Below are 16,152 nucleotides of genomic sequence, written 5' to 3'. Positions count from 1 at the left end.
TCCCCTCTCTCCCTTCACATACTAACTTGCATAGTGTCCCCTCTCTCCCTTCACATACTAACTTGCATAGTGTCCCCTCTCTCCCCTCAGATACTAACTTGCATAGTGTCCCCTCTCTCCCCTCAGATACTAACTTGCATAGTGTCCCCTCTCTCCCCTCAGATACTAACTTGCATAGTGTCCCCTCTCTCCCCTCAGATACTAACTTGCATAGTGTCTCCTCTTCCTTCATCTCGCCCTCCTCCTTTTTCAGACCCTCCTTTTCTCCATATCTATCTTTCCATATATATCTCGCTCTCTCTTACGGTCGACCCTTCCCCGGTCATTTGTATGTGGGTCAGATTCTCTGAGCTTGTTATTTGAATCAGTCACTCTCCTCTGAAGTGGGCTATTTTTACCTTCATCCTCCTCCTCTTTCTCTTATGAAAGAGTTTTACCAGGCTATTTCTCTCTTCTCTCACTGTTGTTTTTGAGAGTGGAGGTTTGGCTTTCTCCTCTCTCTCTCTCTTTCTCTCTCCCTTATTTCACGTGTGTTTCCTAGTTTAACTTTGAGAGACAGAGTGAGTAAGCGAGATGGAGAGAATGAGTAAGAGAGAGAGAGTGTCATTAGAGAGGAAAGAGGCTTAGGCCCTCTCCTCTCTGTCCTGTCCACTCCTGTTTGTCTCAGCTAAGGGCCTCAAGAGAGTTTAGTCATCCTTCATTTGCCAGTTCAGATTACTGCACCTCCACACTGACACAGAAACCAGGAGCTAACCCACTGGCACTGCAACCCACAAGTCACCTAGGCAAGAGATGGCAGGATAGTGTGTGTATTTCGAGAGAAAAGCAGATGCAGAGTGCTTAACAGCAGATATACGTCTTGGCGTTGTGTTTACATGCTAAAGACATGCCATCCATTTAGCATAGGATATCTGGAAAGTCTAGTGTTGGAAATTCAACGATTAACACACACACACACACACACACACACACACACACACACACACACACTGATACAATAACACTAATGCCTAAAGCGTTAACCAAAGCCCTAGCTCACGTCAGCCATCAGTATCCACCAAAGCAGTGCAGGTTAAGGCTTGTCTAACATCTCTACTCTTCCATCTCCTTACATTAACTCAGCAGTGTGTCCCCATCTCGCATCATTCCTCCCCCACACAGCCCTCACATACACAAATGGTTCGTCTCCGGAGTGTATGTCATTTCCTTGTTTACTAGTATAGGAGAAGAAGATTGCCATGGTAACTGTCCACGAGATTGTCCCACTACGACAGCAAACTAAAACAACAACCTGTACATCTTGTGTTGTAATCACTGTAACCTTCCAATCGTTCTTACTGATGGTGATAGACTATTCATCTTACGATCTCTGCAAAACACATTACATTGATCTGAGATAGTTGCATTCGCCATGGAGACCACTCATTGTGTCACATTTAAAACAATCACTCTGCTCCTCCCTCCGTTCTCCTCATCCTTCCACGACCCTCTGACCTCGCTCGTATCATCAAAAGGCGCGGAAACGGTCATCATGATCGATACGACCCGGCCCATCTAACGGTTCTTTTCACTTGTCTGAAATCAGTGGGGGTTGGTCTCCCTTTTGTTGCTGTAGTATTGGAGACCTAGTCACCCACAGTTAAATAAATGTGCCTGGATTATCACTAAGATTTAATGGCCGACTAAGACTTCTTTGTAAACGGAGTTGATTGGAAGCAACAGTCAACAGTTGGACAATCATGATTATGGCTTGTTAGTTTTGGTATTGAACCCCAACAAAGAGACAATGTCTGTAGTAACTAGGTCATCTGATTCCATGCTAGGAAGCTTCAGAGAAGGCACACAGTAGTGAAGGAAATGGATACGACTCGATTGCACACATCTTATTACTGCTTAGCTAAACTAAGCTAATGACACGGTCCCAGCTGCTCCTTGCTCAGTGGACCTGATGTTGTAGTCAGTGCAGCTGTCTGACACATGAGCCAACATGGTCCTGCTTATACTCCATTAGACACACTGCTGCCCCATTAAAGCATTGAAGCACTGACGCTTTTAGCAGCCTAGCATAAAGGCTGGGGATTAATGATGTAGATGTGTTGTTCACTACACCTTGCTGTTTTACACATGAGGCTGGCAAAGTGAGGGGAACCAGAACAAGAAAGGCCGTCAAGGGGAAATATTTATTGTTGTGTGTGGGAAGAGGAAGTGGAAAGCTTCGTAGCACATCTGTTGACAGCATTCTGAGATATCCCAGAATGCTGTGCAACATACAGCTGTGCTCATTCTTGTTTTCTTCCTCCTTGTATTCCCTTATGATGATCTTTGATCCCACTCTTATGCACACACACACACACACTTTGACACACACCAATATCTTTAGTTAGTCAACTTGGTTGTCCAGAGACTTGACCTCTCTCTCTCTTTCTCTCTCCCTCTCTAGGGGAGAACTTTGAGCAGAGCCCCCTGAAGAGGACGTTTAAGTCTAAAGTCCTGGCCCACTACCCTGAGAACGTTGAGTGGAACCCTTTCGACCAGGATGCTGTCAACATGGTGGGTGAACCATCGCTGAGCTCTGAGCCAAACTGAGTGGTGAATGGATGGATGGAGGGACCATATTGGAGAAATGAGGGCAGGTTTGGGGGGTAGCTGATAACTTATAATCAGTTACATGTAATCTGATTACGGAAAAACTGTAACTATAATCAGTTATGTAACTGGCAAAAAAAATGTAATCAGATTAGATACTTTTGAAAAACTAGATTACTTATTGGATTACTTTTTAATTCAGAAAGGATGTTTGTGAAAAAATACATCGATACTTTTCTGTTTTCTCAGTGACGTTCAATTCAGCATTGGAAAAACAGGACGTGTGTTAGTTTGTTCCACATGAGCAAGTCTGACCACAAGTCAGAGACCACTATGATGACACACTACATGTGTTTGATGGATCCTTTTTGTCTTCATCTAATGCCTCTTAAGGGGAAAGTAATCAAAAGTAAAGTAATCAGATTACATTACTGAGTTTGGGTAATCCAAAAGTTACTTTACTTATTACAATTTTGGACAGGTAACTAGTAACCGTAACGGATTACATTTAGAAAGTAACCTACTTAACCGTGAATGAGGGGAGTAGAAGGACAATAAACAGGCTCTATTCTATCTAATGAGTGGGCAGCAGGGAACCAAACTGGTTGGAGGAAGAAATGGATGGAGGGACCTTATTGGGGAACAGGTGGAGGATAAACGGGAGCTATTGACTAACAATACCCCAACTAGGCATTGAAAGGCCTTTTAGATTGTTTACAGGGGAAAGGAAGGGCATGCTAGGATTATTCCAACCAATGCTTTAGGAAATAACAACGCACACACACACCCCATTGGAGTAGAGAGGCCCATGATTAAGACAATGCGGTGCCTTCTCTCGAGGGTATCCTGGGTAATGGTGCGAAGGCACCAAATCCCTTCTGTCTCTATGGATTTACCCAGGATTAATAAATAATATATATATATATATATTTATAAATTTTTTTGGGGGGTATTTAAATGTGGGAGTATCCTATCTTGTCTCATCGCGCACCAGCGCTCTAGGGCTCCTCCTCCGATACACAACCCAACCAAGGCGCAGTCTAACACAGCACGCATCCAACCAAGGTTGCCAGGTGCACGGCACCTGGTTTCTTCCGCCCGCCACATTGGATGAGGCTGGCTTTTATACCCTTGGATGACGCTAGGCCAATTGTGCATCGCCCAACGGACCTCCCGGTTAAGAAGTTACGACAGTGAACCAGGAGGTGCTTGGTTGGGTTGAGGGTATCAGGGTGGAGTCACTTTAGTGGAGGGAATATCTGATGAGACAAATATCTGCATTCATGAGAAAAAATGGAAAAGTTAAGATGGTGATGATGAAATTGTATCTTTGCTTTAGATTTTATAAACTGGGTGGTTTGAGCCCTGAATTATGATTTGGCTAAAAGCCATGATATATCAGACCGTATACCACGGGCATGACAAAACATGTATTTTTACTGCTCTAATTACATTGGTAACCAGTTTATAAAAAAAATTAATAAATAATATGGCCAATATACCGTGCCTAAGAATGTTGTGCCTAAGAACAGCCTACAGCCGTGGTATATTGGCCATATACCACACCACCTCGGGCCTGATTGCTTAAATAACCCACACACTGCAGGAAATGACAAACCAGAAGACTACGTTAGTCATGTATTGAATCACTCAAGGCCTGTCATGGAAGGGAGTGCCAAAGGTCCCGCTGACTTGTCACTCAATGATCTGGGTCCACTGACGTGTATGTGGTTGAGGGATCATATGTTTGTGGTGTGTGTGTGTGTGTGTGTGTGTGTGGGTCAATGTGTGTGTGTTTGCCTAGCCCAGCATATTGAGCCCCAGTAGAGGTAGCTGACCTCGTTACCTGTCCTTCAAGTCCCTATAGAGGAGGTTCAGGAAGCGCTGGGTGTCTGCTCACCGTTGCCTCTCGTGATGCAAGGTCACTATTCTTCCGTTGGTGCTGGCCATTACGTCACACACTGGCGTCAGAACCGCTGAATTATTAACACCGGGTTCTCCGCTTACGTCGGCATGGAAACGACGGCCCATTGTGCGGTGTGTTCCAGGACTGAAATGAAACAAGCATGTCCAAGTCTGAAGTGCACCTATGAAGGCTTCGATGGCAGAACCATTATGAATCTCAGCCCTCTCCCTGCTTGCCTCAACCTAACCCCCTTTATTCATATCTATAGTATCTCCATCCCGCTCACCATCCATATCCCCTTTCCCTCTCTCCCTTCATTCCCCTCCTCTCTCATCTCTACTCTCTCTACCCATAGGGTGACCTTAGTGTAATCATGCTTCCTGCCCCTTTGGGCCTAGCAACAAAGCCCTTCTGATGATTGCTTCTCATATCCCAATCCTTTTCTCATAAATCCCCCCTCGATTATTATTTATTTATTTATCTCTCCCTTTATCTCTCCCTCTATTTATTTATCTCTCCGTCCGTCGCTCTGTCCATCGCTCTGTCTGTCTGATGTTGGCACTAATTTGATTTTCTTGTTAATCGGGCCCTGAGTCAGTGTGTGTGTGTGTGTGTGTGAATAAGGAGAGCTGTGTGTGTGAGAGAGTTCCCAAGGATATGCATGAGTGTGTGTGTGAGAATAAGGAGAGCTGTGTGTGTGTGTGAGAGAGTGGCCAAGGATATGCATGAGTGTGTGTGTGTGTGTGAGAGAGTATGAATGTGTATGTGTTTCAGTTTGTTGAGCTTATTGCTTCATAATCAACAGTGCGTCATTCACCCAGAACCCCCACAATTCCTGTGTCCGTGCCGGAATAAGGGGATAGTTTAACACCATGGGAACATTACCTGGGATTATCCAAGAAAACTGTGAAATGTTCTGCTAGGAATTCGGAAATGTCTATCGGAAGTCATTTTGAGCCTAACAGAGCTGAGGCCCAGGTTGATGGCCCCAGACACAGTTACGGTTGACAGGAGGGTGGGATGACATTTAAGCCTGGAGCCTTTACTGTAAACCGTCAACCGTTTCTGCTCCCTTTGTTAGAACAGGAAGAGAGTTTTGAGGGAGACTTCAATGGAAGTGTGTCAATGGGATTAGATGAAGCCGCTGTGCTACGGAGTCACTTGTATGCAACACGTCAGAGAGTGTTGAGTTGTTGATACTGTATAATGTGTTTCAGAGCAGCGTTGGTTTAGGGAAATGTTCTCCAACATGAATGCAGAGTTGTAGTAGATGATTGCCTGTTGATATTGATGTTTCCACGGTTTCAACCTTCAGTAGGTCGAAAATGTGCAGGTTAATGGGACCAACTCCGTCGCTCATTAGCACAGATGGGCCCAATTGTTGCAAAAGGATATTAGAGTCCCTTTGTCATCTTTAACAGGTTTCAACTCCCTCCCTTCCATGGAGGAATATTTTCTCCTTGATCCGTATGGTTTCATGATATTTCTTGGGCGAGAAGGATTTGATTTGGAAGCGTATAGAATCTCATTTCTGGGGAGAAAATGCAGCATTTCGGATGTTTTTCATTTGCCTCTCGGTTTCCACACAGAACAGACAGATTGAGGTAGTGTGGGAGGATTATCTTGTCAGTAGTGATCAGTTGAAACCATGATTCACTCACCACTCTTATAATCCATACCGAACAGAACATTGGCCAACTACAGGGCTGTGCCTGTTTGCTAGTTTATCTGTGTTAGCGACATGGGTTTTGTGTGTGTGTGTGTGTGTGTGTGTGTGTGTGTGTGTGTGTGTGTGTGTGTTATGATGCATTTTTGTATTCAGCTCAGCTCTGCAAATCAACATAATGATAATCAACCATATTTTATTTCATGCTGGCTGCTGTGTTGCTGACTGGGTTGCTATCAAAGCAGATTATGCTGACTTGATTAGAGATGCGACACACATACACATGAATGTAGATTTACACACACCAACACAGTCTGGTACACACATAGTCTGGTACGTGCAGTCTCAGTAGTTCCATATGTAAGGCCTCTGTATTGGTTCTGTCAACTATCTCAGTTATTAATACCACATTAATAATCATCATTATTGTCTTTCTCTCCGTAGCTCTGTATGCCCAAAGGCCTGTCGTTCAGGACACAGGCAGACAGCCGCGAGCCCCAGTTCCACTCCTTCCTGATCACGCGGGAGGATGGCTCTCGCACCTACGGCTTCGTCCACACCTTCTACGAGGAGGTGACGTCGCCTCAGATCTGCTCGGCCATGCAGACCCTCTACCAGATGCACCAGGCTGAGAACCCTTCCTCCGCCACCCCCTCCTCCTCTTCCTCCTCCAGCATGGACTCTCTGGCTAGCAGCCTCGACGAAGCAGATTCTCCATCTTCCTCCTCGTGCCGGTCGGCGGCGTGCGGCGGCTACGACGCGTCGCGGGACACCCTCTACGTCTCCAAGGCGTTGTGTCTGATCACGCCCATGCCCTTCATGCACGGCTGCCGCCGTTTCCTGTCCCAGATGCACCGGGCCGTCACGGCCGCCTCGCCCCCGCCCCTCCCCCTGGAGAGCTACGTGCACAACATCCTGTACGAGGTGCCCCTGCCCCCTCCGGGGCGCTCGCTGAAGTTCCACGGGGTGTACGAGCCCATCGTGTGTCAGCGTCCTGGGCCCGGGGAGCTGCCTCTGGCTGACTTCCCTCTGGGCCAGACCTTTACTCTGCTGGGGGTAGAGAACCTGGTGCAGCTGTTCAACTGTACCCTGCTGGAGATGCAGATTCTGCTCTACTCACAGGGTAAGAGATGCTTATTATACATACACACACACACACACACACACACACACTCCTCTCTGCCTCTACATTCCTTGGCAGCAGGTTGTTGAGTGGGGGTTGCTTCTCCAGCCAGGTGGTATGGTGATGACTGATACCAGGTTGGGGGATGGTTCGGATAAGTCATTCCTCCCTATTCCTCAACACATCCCCTCAGCTGGAGCCAATGGAACATGACTGGCTGTGTCATTACTGGGGTGTCATCTGTGGTCCTGCCCCTGACTCCCTGGCCCAAATGAGTTTAGGATTAGACTACTGTAATCTGGGTCTGGTAGAGTGTCGTTCCTCTCCCTGGGACTGGAGCTATGTAGGTTGACTGACTGGACAGCAGCAGGATTAGGAAGCATGGTCAGTCAACGGACCAACAGCCAGACAGTAGTCTGTAGACTTCCCATAGACTTCCCTGTAGAATACAGTAGACTAAACTACAGGATGCCATTATCTGATTGGCTGAAGACTGTTGCAGAGAAAGAGACATTGAGAGTGCTTCTTGTGTGTTGAATGTTTGATTGCGTGGTTCTGGTCCATTGGCGTCCTTTGTAATGGAAAGTAGTCTTGCCTAATGAATGAATGGGTTGCGAGTTTCCATTAAGTGGCTCTTGATTTGTTTTAGAATTGATGGAGTTTAATGTCGCTAATGTAATGATCTGTAATGCATGGGAGTTGATGGCAGCCAAACAAAAGGACTCCACTGTTACTAGCACCATGCCATTTCTGTCTGCTTGAGAGAAAACGACAGAGACGGGCCTCTCCCTCCTCCTACCACTCCTCTCATCCTCATCCACCCCTCCGCTCCCATCCATCCCCACTCATCTGCCGTCTGTCCTTTGATGAGAAATGATCTCCCATGTTTAATTTATTCAACCAACTGTCAGACGGAAACAGAGTGACTAACCTCTCGCTCCGAATGAAAAAAACATTCCAGTAACGTTTTAATGTTCCTCATTTTTCACCGGGAAGCGTTGGCGGCATCCCATTTAGCTCCTACCCTGCGACACGGCTGCTAAACGGGATTCTAATTCCTCTATAATAAAAACAATGTGCTTGATTAGCCTGGAGGCGCTTTCATGGAAGGGTTGATGCACGTTCTCAAAGATTATATAACGAATACAAAAGTATACAGGTCCATTGTCTTCTTCTATACATTATATCTGGTTTTAGTCGACACTGAAAGCGCTTTTCCATCCTGAAAATTAGGCGACCAGAAAAAAACGCTTAGGCGGGCCCGCCCAAGGATTTCAATAGCAGAAAAATCGCTGCATTCATCCAGAGAGACTTAGTCAGTCAGCACACAATAAGGTGGCTGCTCAAACGCACACTGTTCCTATGAAAATGAGGGGACTTTACACCATGTCTCCTTCTCCCCTCTCTCTGTGCTGGGAGTGCACCTGGTTTCTGTTGTTTACCATTATTGGCTTGTCTCTTCCCTTCTGAGACTGTGTCTGATAGGGACCAGTCCCAATGACTGACAGTTTCACTATGAGTTGCCTCGTTTCATATGTTCAGCCTTGAAACCCAGATGCCGATCTTTGTCTCTTCCGTTCGCATTTTCCACTTGGCCTCCGCAGGATTGTGATCAACTGTATCTACATTTTTATTTATTTATTTAACTAGGCAAGTCAGTTAAAGAACAAATTCTTATTTTCAATGACGGCCTAGAAACAGTGGGTTGTTCAGGGGCAGAATGACCGATTTGTACCTTGTCAGCTCGGGGATTTGAACTTGCAACCTTTCGGTTACTAGTCCAACACTCTAACCACTAGGCTACCCTGCCGCCCGACAGATGTTGACAATGCAATGCATTCCCCTATTTATCAAGCAATAATATACAATATTTTACACGTAAACCTCCATTGGAAAGCAGTATTGGAAGGTCTTGTGAAAGTTTAACGGCCCTGCAAAATAGAGTTGAACGCTCTCGCATCATCTCTGCCTGAAATCCCCCCCCCCCCCCCCCCCACCGTAGTTCAGCTGAGGTCAACATCGGGGGCGAGAGAATAATATTATTCAGTTTTTTCCACTCTTATCCCCCCCCACCCCCTATGAGCTTTTGTAGGGTGCTTTGATGTTTTTCGTGTTGGGGTCTGACTTCTGACGGGTTGAATATTAAATTAGGAAGAGCTGGTGTCAAATCATCACGGCTTATGTATTAATGAAGTCTGTCGAGACGCAGCGTAATCGTATTGAATAAGGGGATAAAGTTCACGTAATACGATCATAACCGTGGATGAGAGGGGAAGGAAAGCGGGGATAGAGTTGCTGAGACGTGAGTGAAGTACCACGGACCATCCTTTTAATAAGAATCACTCTTTCGGTCGGTGCATCACAGAGCAGGCTGTGTCAAGTTTAAAAACCCTCGACACGCAGAGGCTTGTGAGAGTATATTTGGTAATAAACTGGGATATCCTCATTTTTTTAGGGCTCTTATCTCCCTTGTTGTGGCTCTAATTGCTTGGTTTATTTCAGAGAGAGACTGGTTTCCCACAGGGAATGCCAAAAAGGCATGTTCAAGCAATTGACCCCTTGGTTGTTGGCAGCACTTTGAAGTAGTTACCGGTAAAATTATTGCCAGAGTTTCTTTGGTAGACTAGAAGCCGAAGGGCAAATGCTATACAAATACATGGGTGTTAGTGTGCTGTGTAGTTTCCTTTTGTATGCATTGTTTTAGTAAAGCCATGTAAAAGTTCCAAGTTATCTGCAGCTCTTCTAGGTTTCCCCCTCATACAGAATTGAGTATTGCAGTGTGAGGGGTTTGGCTTGTGTACGGTCAGTGTGTTATTGTACGAGTGTGTGGGTGTGCAGTGCACCACAGCTGAGCTAGCAGGTTTACTCACCAACTCTCACACACTCTTTTTAATTCTGTCTTTCTCTCGGTTTCTCCCACTCTTTCTCACTCCGTCTCGCTCTTTCGCTACCACACTTTCTCTGTGTGTTGCTCTTGATCTCTTTTCTCTGTCTCCCTTTTCTTATCTGAGATCCAATCGTATACAATGCGTGACTGTGATTCTCAAACCACACCTTCACAGGGTTTCGGGAGGACTCTCGTTCCATTTTCTGCATGTCCTGTGGCGCAAGTCTTTTATCGGCGTATTGTTACGCCTATCTATCGTGTGCGTCTTCTAGTTTTCTCATAAATATCCTATAAGTTCGAGCCCCTACAGATGCCCCTCCCCCCACACACACACCTTTTCACACCGGACCCCCTTCCTTTGCTCCATCACTACGAGTCATCTCCACGGGAGGCAGGGTGGCAGGTGGGGTGAGTTATGCCCCTCTTCAGTCTGAGATGTATAACGTCCATTACAGTTGCGCCTGCCAGCACCCCTGTCCTTGTTCCTAATGACTTGTTTGAAGCCAGGCCTCAAAATGGAGAATTCGAGGCGCCGACAGTGGCTAATGGACACAGGTGCTCCTGCAGTGTGCGCGTGCACACACACACACACACACACTGATTAATGGCCAGGTCTGGTGTGCTCTCTCCACAGCGTTAGTGTTAGCGTGTCATTAGTATGATTAGTCACACATGAGACGGAGAGGAGGAGATGCTAAAGTAGAGCTGTTGTCACCTCTCTGAAAGAGCATCTGGAGCCTTACAGAGCGTCCATCTGTGTGTGATTCGCATGCGATGGTCTGTGTGTATTTATATCTGAGTGGCAAGGTGGTCACTTGCAGACGGACTTTGAGGAAAGATAGATGCACGCACACACGCCCACACACACACACACACACAGACTCTCAGACACACGCAATATAAACATGCCAGGTCCCCTAGTTCTCTTGTAGAATGTAAATTGGCTAGGTCTTTGTTTAATGCTTTGTCGACCTTGAAAAGTGTAACGCATTTTGAATGAAAGTACACAGAACCGCTGTGCCTGAGCAGCGGTGAGCGTGAAAGCGAGCGAGGGATGGAGGAAAGGGTGGAGGGAGAGGGGTTCAGTGGATAAATTGGTGTAGCGTGCTGCTGTTTTATGATGGAGGTCAGTCAGGCTTATGGTCTGATCATTTTATTCGTATCTGATGATGGAACTCTTAAACTCAATAGCAAAGCCAGGCTGAGATCACTGGTCCTAATCTTTAATCAGGAACAGGAGACACTGCAGGCAAACACACACACACATGAACCCACACACACACACACACACACACACACACAGAGAATGGTGATTTTAAATTGAATCCATCAAAACAGAATTCCACCCGTATTGCCCCCAGATTCAATTTTGATTGGTTGATTTAAAGTGATTCTCTGCTTCTTCTTTCTAACATCTCCCTTTTTATTACCCCCCCAATCACTCACTCCACCCCTCCTTTTCAACCACCTCTCCCCCTCCCAACTTACCCCCCTTCCTTCCCTCACCCTACCTCTCTCCAGACTACCAGCGGTTGATGACAGTTGCGGAGGGCATCACCACCCTGCTCTTCCCGTTCCAGTGGCAGCATGTCTACGTGCCCATCCTACCCGCCTCACTGCTGCACTTCCTGGATGCCCCCGTGCCCTACCTCATGGGCCTGCAGTCCAAGGAGGGCACCGACCGCTCCAAACTAGAGCTGCCACAGGAGGTATGGGCTACTGTGTGTGTCAGTGTGTCTGCAACTGCGAATGGGTCTGTTTTTTTTATTTGTAAGTGTGTGTCTCCACACAATAGGCAGTTACAGTAAGGGCTCATTGTTGCTGAATGCACACTGTCCAAGGCCATCCAACCCTGACTCTGCACAATGAGCCTCCCACCCACACAGGAAGACAACCTGGCTTCTATTCAGACTGAGCGGGAAGTGTAAAAATGCAGCTTTCAGAATCTTATTGTGGAGGAATGTCTATTATAAGTTAATTTTAGTTTGTTGGAAAGCACTTAAACCTCTCTGAGATACTTCTATTGGTTTTGTCACTCACAGCCCAATGTTTTTGCATAGACCCCTATTACTCCTGTGTGGAAGGAACTCAAACGGACATTTCTCAAGAACGGCTTAGTGGATTTTGGGATCGTGTGTGTGTCTATACCCTCTGCCTCCTCCCAGCTTGAGCGGCCTCCTCCTCCGACAGTGAAAGCGATGGAACCCTCGGTGCACAGCATGTGTGTGTGGGGACGAGATAAGACTCCTAATGGTCTGGAACGTCCCAAAGAGATCCCCAGCTTCAGGGCTCTCCCTCCCTCCCACCCCCACCACTCATTAATCTGTCCCATTCCGTATGCATGGTAATTATCCGAGTCAGTGCGGCATCCGACGACGTTCCCTGGTGCTGCTCCTGCCTCCTCACAATCCAATTTTCTGCCCCCTGTGTTCCTCCGGATCCTCCCCTAAAGATCACACGGTGCCAAATGTTTTAATTTAGGAATATCTCTCTTTTCTGATTGATTCTTTGAAGTGAGGAGGATGAAATGGAGGGATGAAAGAGGAGCTGAAAGCAAACGGAAAGAAGGGAAGGATCATAGAGAGAGGATGTGAATGAATGAATGACTTGCCTTTTTTTAACCCTGGCTCTGTAGAAAGAATTCATCTCATTTCCATTTCAAATGGCAGAACAATAATTTGTCTCCTAATCATATTAGTCATGTTTGCATAGAAAAGACCAAACAAGTACATGCACATGCACACACTCATGAATGCCAACAGTTTCATGTAATTTTGTCCCTCTTGATCCTACATCCTTTCTATTGAATGCAAAAGAAGAACCCATGGCTTTTAACCGAAACTAGGCCAAACATTGTGTGCCTGTACAATCACCCAGCGGGGGTGCGTGCTCCTTTTTCCGCAGCTCCTAAATCAGGCGGATGGCCTGCAGTCTTCTCCGCTACCTAAATAAACCTCAGTTAGGCCAATCCACATCAGGTCAGATCTGTGCACAGACAGCTGATGCAGCCCTCACAGAGCCATGCACATGAGTCAAACCTGGACCCAGAAATACATGGAGAAGAAAATGTTGAGTTTTGAAATTCACATCTGGAGCCTAGCAAATGCTGTTATTAAACTATAGTCAATTGGTAGTAAACCCAGCGTTTCAGATGCCAGACAGAAAGGTGTACAGTAACTCCTAGTCATCCTCCCACAGGGACAGTAGAGCCTGGAAAAGTGTGTGTGTGTGTGTGTGTGTGTGTACAGTATCATTGTTCCCCTGTGTGTCTCAGATGGAGGAGTGCTATAGAGCTGGAGTGGCAGTGTAATACATTAGACTGGGGCTTGGGGAGAGAAGGCTGTAAGCCCCGTTTCTACCACTGGAAGCTGTCATTTGTGGTTGGTTTTTGAGTGTGTTGCTTTGTCTGTTAGAGTAAGACACCAGGGATGGTAGGTGTGTTTGAATTTGTATGTGTGATTTTATGTGAATTGTGGTTGTGATTGGTGTGCAAGCGTGTGTATTTGTTTCTGTCTGGCACACTACCCTTGAGCACAGGGTTTATGTCGTAATGCTGGTGGTTTGTCACAGTAACTCAATTATGTCAGATTTGGGTTTATTACTGACATTAATCTCTTTTTCATGTCAATCACATACTGACCCAGTTACCCAATACTCAATCTGTGCATGTCCATTCCTCAACCCCAACACACCCCTCTCTGAGTTTCTATTCATTGAGCAATAGCTATGTTATAATTGTTGTATAATCTTTCATCTTATTCCAAACCTCCCTCTCTCCTAACAGGCTAACCTGTGCTTCGTGGACATTGACAACCACTGCATCGAGCTGCCTGAGGACTTCCCCCAGTTCCCTAACAAACCAGAGTTCATCCAGGAGCTCAGTGAAGTCCTCCTCCGCTATGGAATATCCCCAGTGGGGGGCGCTCCTCCAACCTCTGTCCCCACCACCACCACCCCTGGGTCCGTCTCTACCCGTCACCCTGGTCTGAAGAGCCAACAGGCCCTGAGGGAGCTAGAGGACGATGGGAGGAATGGGAACCTAGGAGGGGAACAGTTAGCTGTGTTGGAGCTTCTCCAAGGGAACGCTACTCTGGAAAGACTCCAGGCTCTGGCTAAGAGAACGGGGGTCCGTGTGGAAGCCCTGAGGGGGGTAGGGGGTGAGGGAGAGGGCCAGGGGGGGAGGACGGCAGTCGAAGAGGAGGAGCTGAGGAACGCTAAGCTGAATGTACAGCTGAGGGAGGTGTTCGCTAGCAGGTTTACCACAATGTTCGCGGACTATGAGGCCTTCGTCATCCAAAGCGCTCCGGACCTGGAGTCCTGGCTCACCAACCGAGAGCAGATGCACAACTTTGATAAGGTGATGGGTTGACACACAGAGACATGTACACACACACACACACACACACACACGCGGTTTATCTTGACGTAACGGGCTGTTTATTGAGGCCTGTGTTGTGTGATAGTGGAAGTCCACTGTGGCATTACCGTGTTTGTGAGATGCTGGATTCAATTCTTTCCTGAAACCCATCAACCTTGAAAATATTCCATTTGATAAATAAGTAAGACGAACAAGGCCGGAGCTGTTAAGACACGGTATTGGCAATAACAATGTTTGCATTTATAAAATCACTGGGGAAATACATTCATATCAGCAAGCAGACAGAAAACAGAGTTGGTTGCTGTGTGTTTATGCTACGTGCTGTGCACCCAGAGTTGGTTGCTGTGTGTTTATGCTACGTGCTGTGCACCCAGAGTTGGTTGCTGTGTGTTTATGCTACGTGCTGTGCACCCAGAGTTGGTTGCTGTGTGTTTATGCTACGTGCTGTGCACCCAGAGTTGGTTGCTGTGTGTTTATGCTACGTGCTGTGCACCCAGAGTTGGTTGCTGTGTGTTTATGCTACGTGCTGTGCACCCAGAGTTGGTTGCTGTGTGTTTATGCTACGTGCTGTGCACCCAGAGTTGGTTGCTGTGTGTTTATGCTACGTGCTGTGCACCCAGAGTTGGTTGCTGTGTGTTTATGCTACGTGCTGTGCACCCAGAGTTGGTTGCTGTGTGTTTATGCTACGTGCTGTGCACCCAGAGTTGGTTGCTGTGTGTTTATGCTACGTGCTGTGCACCCAGAGTTGGTTGCTGTGTGTTTATGCTACGTGCTGTGCACCCAGAGTTGGTTGCTGTGTGTTTATGCTACGTGCTGTGCACCCAGAGTTGGTTGCTGTGTGTTTATGCTACGTGCTGTGCACCCAGAGTTGGTTGCTGTGTGTTTATGCTACGTGCTGTGCACCCAGAGTTGGTTGCTGTGTGTTTATGCTACGTGCTGTGCACCCAGAGTTGGTTGCTGTGTGTTTATGCTACGTGCTGTGCACCCAGAGTTGGTTGCTGTGTGTTTATGCTACGTGCTGTGCACCCAGAGTTGGTTGCTGTGTGTTTATGCTACGTGCTGTGCACCCAGAGTTGGTTGCTGTGTGTTTATGCTACGTGCTGTGCACCCAGAGTTGGTTGCTGTGTGTTTATGCTACGTGCTGTGCACCCAGAGTTGCGCACTATTTCTGTTATTTGTATTTGAAATATGTATTTCAATTACTTCTGACTATTTAGTTAATTGTATTAATTGTGCATCCGGAAAGTATTCAGACCCCTTGACTTTTTCCATTTTGTTACGTTACAGCCTTTTTTCTAAAATGGATTAAATAAAATACACATCGTCAGCAATCTACACATAAAATACCCCATAATTATAATGCGGAAAAAGTTTTTTTTTTAAATTTTAACAAATGCATTAAACATGAAAAACAGATACCTTATTTACATAAGTATTCAGACCTTTGCTTAGAGACTCAATGTATCATCCTTGAGATGTTTCTACAACTTGATTGGAGTTCACATGTGGTAAATTAAATTGATTGGAAATTATTTTGAGGGGCACCCACCTTTCTATATAAGGTCTGACAGTTGACAATGCATGTCAGAGCAAAAACCAAGCCATG

General features: G+C 46.4%; 1 protein-coding gene across 12 annotated transcripts in view; it reads left to right on the top strand.

Annotated features, from left to right (window-relative positions):
• LOC115133124 (DENN domain-containing protein 5B-like) overlaps positions 1-16,152 on the top strand; it is a 76,311-nt gene that overhangs the window by 39,105 nt on the left and 21,054 nt on the right. For all 12 annotated transcript variants that reach the window (XM_065021670.1, XM_065021678.1, XM_065021673.1 and 9 more), the window contains 4 exons: positions 2,441-2,550; positions 6,603-7,281; positions 11,690-11,877; positions 13,953-14,525. In XM_065021670.1, the coding sequence (XP_064877742.1) occupies positions 2,441-2,550; positions 6,603-7,281; positions 11,690-11,877; positions 13,953-14,525 (1,550 nt within the window). The remainder of the gene's footprint in view (positions 1-2,440; positions 2,551-6,602; positions 7,282-11,689; positions 11,878-13,952; positions 14,526-16,152) is intronic.

The sequence above is a fragment of the Oncorhynchus nerka genome, linkage group LG8, assembly GCF_034236695.1.
Source record: "Oncorhynchus nerka isolate Pitt River linkage group LG8, Oner_Uvic_2.0, whole genome shotgun sequence".
NCBI lineage: Eukaryota > Metazoa > Chordata > Actinopteri > Salmoniformes > Salmonidae > Oncorhynchus > Oncorhynchus nerka.
The sequence above is the reverse complement of the archived record's forward strand: the minus strand, read 5'-3'. Positions and strand labels throughout refer to the sequence as shown.